General features: G+C 45.9%; 1 protein-coding gene across 1 annotated transcript; it reads right to left on the bottom strand.

Annotated features, from left to right (window-relative positions):
* Positions 1–240: 240 nt before the first annotated feature.
* Positions 241–2,250, bottom strand: LOC103632400 (proline-rich receptor-like protein kinase PERK14). Its single transcript, XM_008654234.2, has 2 exons — positions 1,316–2,250; positions 241–1,216 (listed from the first exon to the last, which is right to left on the bottom strand). The coding sequence occupies exons 1-2, from the start codon at positions 1,953–1,955 to the stop codon at positions 1,113–1,115; spliced, it is 744 nt and encodes a 247-aa protein (XP_008652456.1). The 5' UTR covers positions 1,956–2,250; the 3' UTR covers positions 241–1,112.
* Between the last annotated feature and the right edge of the window lie 1,425 nt (positions 2,251–3,675).

Raw genomic sequence — 3,675 nt, 5'->3', positions numbered from 1 at the left:
GCTTATGTTATGCAAGTTGGTTACCATGAAAGAGACACTTTAATAATGTAAATTAGCATGTGACGATAAGTTAATTCTAAACTCTTTACCTCTCGCAACACATGATCATTTTAATGTCATCAAGGTACCACAACATCATACGGGGACATATGCATACTAGTTTCCAGTTTTACATCTATAACTTCTTTACTAGTTATTTTCAACCACTTAATCGGCATTGATCGAATTAAACCGCTAACTCGACAATTTGGGGCACCATAATTTTCAGAATTCTACATAGACACCTAGCGTCACATAGAGAGTCTACTAATTAACTTGCAACCACTTGAAGTACTGAAAACACCTACATATAACAATTACTTAACGCAATTGAATTCCTCTATTTAACAAGAGTTGGCTAACACAGCATGAAAAACATAGGAATTCATACACAAGTTCATATTTTTCTCGATCATAACACCATGAGACCAACAAAACTAGTTTCACCATTTTAGACATCTTAACTTAAAATATAGCTAAAAGTAATTCGATTAGTTTTCTTAACTACTTTTCTATATAAGGTCACTTAACTCCCAATTAATCAACATACCATATTTCCTTTGACGCAATAGGTAGAGCACGACTATTTGTTTCTAACACTCTTTGGGTATCAACAATTATTTGCCTATGGTATTTATCCAACTCGAAAATATAGAGAAGGCGACGACTACTACGGCATGTCGTCACCTCATCTTAATCGCAAAAATAAATTTTTAGCTTTACTGATCGAGTCTGCCGACTAACCGTTTAAACTAGTAAAACCTATCCTTCGCATCAAACAACACATCGCACATCTTCCTATCGAAACGTAAAAACATCCGAGTTCTTTTCTACTTCATTTTCTTCTCTACGCGCTTCCATTCACATAAATGTATTTTCAATCACATAATCATACATGCACATCATCGACCAAAACCTAATTGGACTAACTATAAATCGCACACATCAAACAACCTCTTGTTCTCTAACCGCAAATGCGATCCTACCAACGCGTATAGCCGAAACATATTACACACATCCACATATATACATGCACTGCCCGACATCAACCAAAGCATATGTATTATTATAAATCAATCAACCTGAACGAGATCGGATCGGAGTTGGGCATGCATGTGGTTCACCCGACCGGCCTTGTATCGAACACGCGTGCACGACGGTTGGCATTGACGGCTAGCTGTGATTAGACACACACAACAGTTCAACATTCTACCGAGCAAACAAAACAAAATATATATATATATAGGATAGCAGCAGGGGCAGCGGGATGTCTCACCGGGGGTCGACGATGTCGCGAGCGGGGCTGCGCCAAAAACAGCATACAACCGGCGAGTGTCGACGGCGTGCTGTCCACTGTGCTTCACGGAACAGCGAGCCGGCAGCACGCGGCTTGCTGCACATTTTGTCGAGCACCTACGGCGCGTCGATTTGGTGGGGCTGCAGGGAAAACTTGGTTGCGGGGCGCTGCGCTGCCGGGAGAGGGAAATAGGGGCGCTGTCCTTGGGAGGAAGAAGAGCTCCTGCGCATCGAGGGAGGCTGCTCGCCATGGACGACAGCGAGCTCGCTGCGGCTGCTGTTTTGTGGGGAAGAGAGGAGGAGCAGGGGAGGGCGTCGGGGATCCGCTGCAGGAACAGCGGCGTCTCGCCGAGGGGCTGCGCAGCGAGGGGAGGTGGGGCGAGCTGCCGCTGTTTGGGGGAAGGAGGATGGTCTGCTGGAATTTCTGGGCACCATGGGAGGTGGAGCGCGGGCTGCAGCTGGCCGTGCCTGAAGAGAGGCGAGCCAGAGGAGTGGTGCACGCGTCCAGGTGCCCAGGGAGAAAGGCAGAGGGCGTCGCGCCATGGATGAAGGCGCAGGGAACTTGGATTGAAGCTGGACGGCGTCAAGTTCTCGGCCATGGGGAGGTTGCTGGCGGCCATGGAGCAAACATCAGAGAAGGTCGCGACCAGGGTGAGAGCAGGGGCGTCGGCGTGCTCCCAGGGAGCTCGGCCATGGCTGCTCTGCTGGGCGCCATAGATCCAAGGATACTGAACTTGCTCTGCCCTGCGCACTCAGGAGCATGGGGAGGGCGACGCTTGCTTGAGGAAGAAGGGGAGGAGGGTGCAGGGAGCTTGGAGCTGGAGCTTCGCCGGTGCCATGGGAGGTGCTGCTGCCGTGTGCCATGAACAGAGAAGGAAGCTGCGCGCGAGAGGAGAAGAAGGCAGGGAAAATGGCTTGTGGCGGCTAGAGGGGTAGGTGAAAAATTGCCAAGTGCAAGGGGAGAGAGCTCCTATTTATAGGCATGTGCTAGGGTTAGGGTTTCAAATGGGCCAAATGGGCTGGGTTGGGCTGGCCCAAACATGCAATCGGGTCGCGCTACTTTATTTTCCGGAATAAAAATGTTCCTGCGGATTTCGTCTGTACGCAAAACAGAGTGAAACAGAGTTCGAACGAACGGACGACTACGCGATTAACTCGGTCGAGAGTTTGGTTTGACTTTGCTCGAAAATAATTCCCTACGCGTGATTTGAAAATAAATCGTCCTGAGTTTCGATCGGCTTTGGATTTTTAGTCGGAGAAGGCGAATCATGATATTTTAAAATTGCTGTCGATACGGGGTTTTGAGTTCGGTTCGGACATGAGATATTTGTCCGATTCGGATAAAATTGATTAGAGGATGACATATTGAGCATTCTGTTTGAGAGTACGGACTCGGATTAAAATAGTCAGACATAGACTAAAGTTCGAGGAATTGGATTCGGGCACAGATCAAATAAAAGTCGTCGAGAGTTTGATTTAAAGAGCTTCAAATGAGAATTATAAATCGAGATTGACCATCGAGTTTGCATTCGTTCCGAGAATAAAAGTTTTTAACAGGCTCCAAATTGGCCTTCTGTGAGATTGAATAATTTTGAATTCGGCGAAATGTGAATGAATAATCTAGATAATCAGAGACATACGCGAGCGAGAAAGAGAAATTTTTACCGAGCATCCGAGATTAGGATTAATCTCCCGTCATAACACGAAACTGACACCTGGGGTGTCACAGATATAATGCTTTTCGGACGAAGGTTATGAAACGCGTACCTTCATAAATACACTATACAGTGACGAAGGATGAATTATAAGAAATATAAAGGACAACATAAACAATTATATATTATTATCATGTATAAGCAGAAATAACGTTGAATTACAAATGTACCTTCAACTTGAAGGAGATGAAAGTACAAGCGTGACGCAAAAGTGAATGCAAAATCAGCGTGAACAGTACGGGGGTACTGTTCACCTATTTATAGGCACAGGACACAGCCTATGTAAAATTACATTTATACCCTTTACATTTGATAATAGTTCTACAGTAATCTATTGAGGTCTGAATAGCCTTTTCATCTTTAAGTCGGTTTCATTTCGTTGCTACCACGCCGAAGCTTTCCTGCTCACACCTTCGGCGCTGTATCAACCTTCGTATTGTTCTGGTTTGCTGTGATACCGACTTGAGTCCGAAGATACCTGTTCACACATTAAACTCCAGAAATACTGTTAAATCCTGTTTTTGAGGACCTTCGTAAGCCGAAGGCCCCCAACAGGGCTGGTGCTTGGCTCGGGCAGTAAAGTGTTGGGGTCTGGTTGTGCTAGCTGTGAACACGTGCTAGCAGT

The sequence above is a fragment of the Zea mays genome, chromosome 7 (assembly GCF_902167145.1).
Source record: "Zea mays cultivar B73 chromosome 7, Zm-B73-REFERENCE-NAM-5.0, whole genome shotgun sequence".
Lineage (NCBI taxonomy): Eukaryota > Viridiplantae > Streptophyta > Magnoliopsida > Poales > Poaceae > Zea > Zea mays.
Note: the sequence above shows the minus strand (reverse complement) of the source record. Positions and strands in the feature narration are given on the sequence as shown.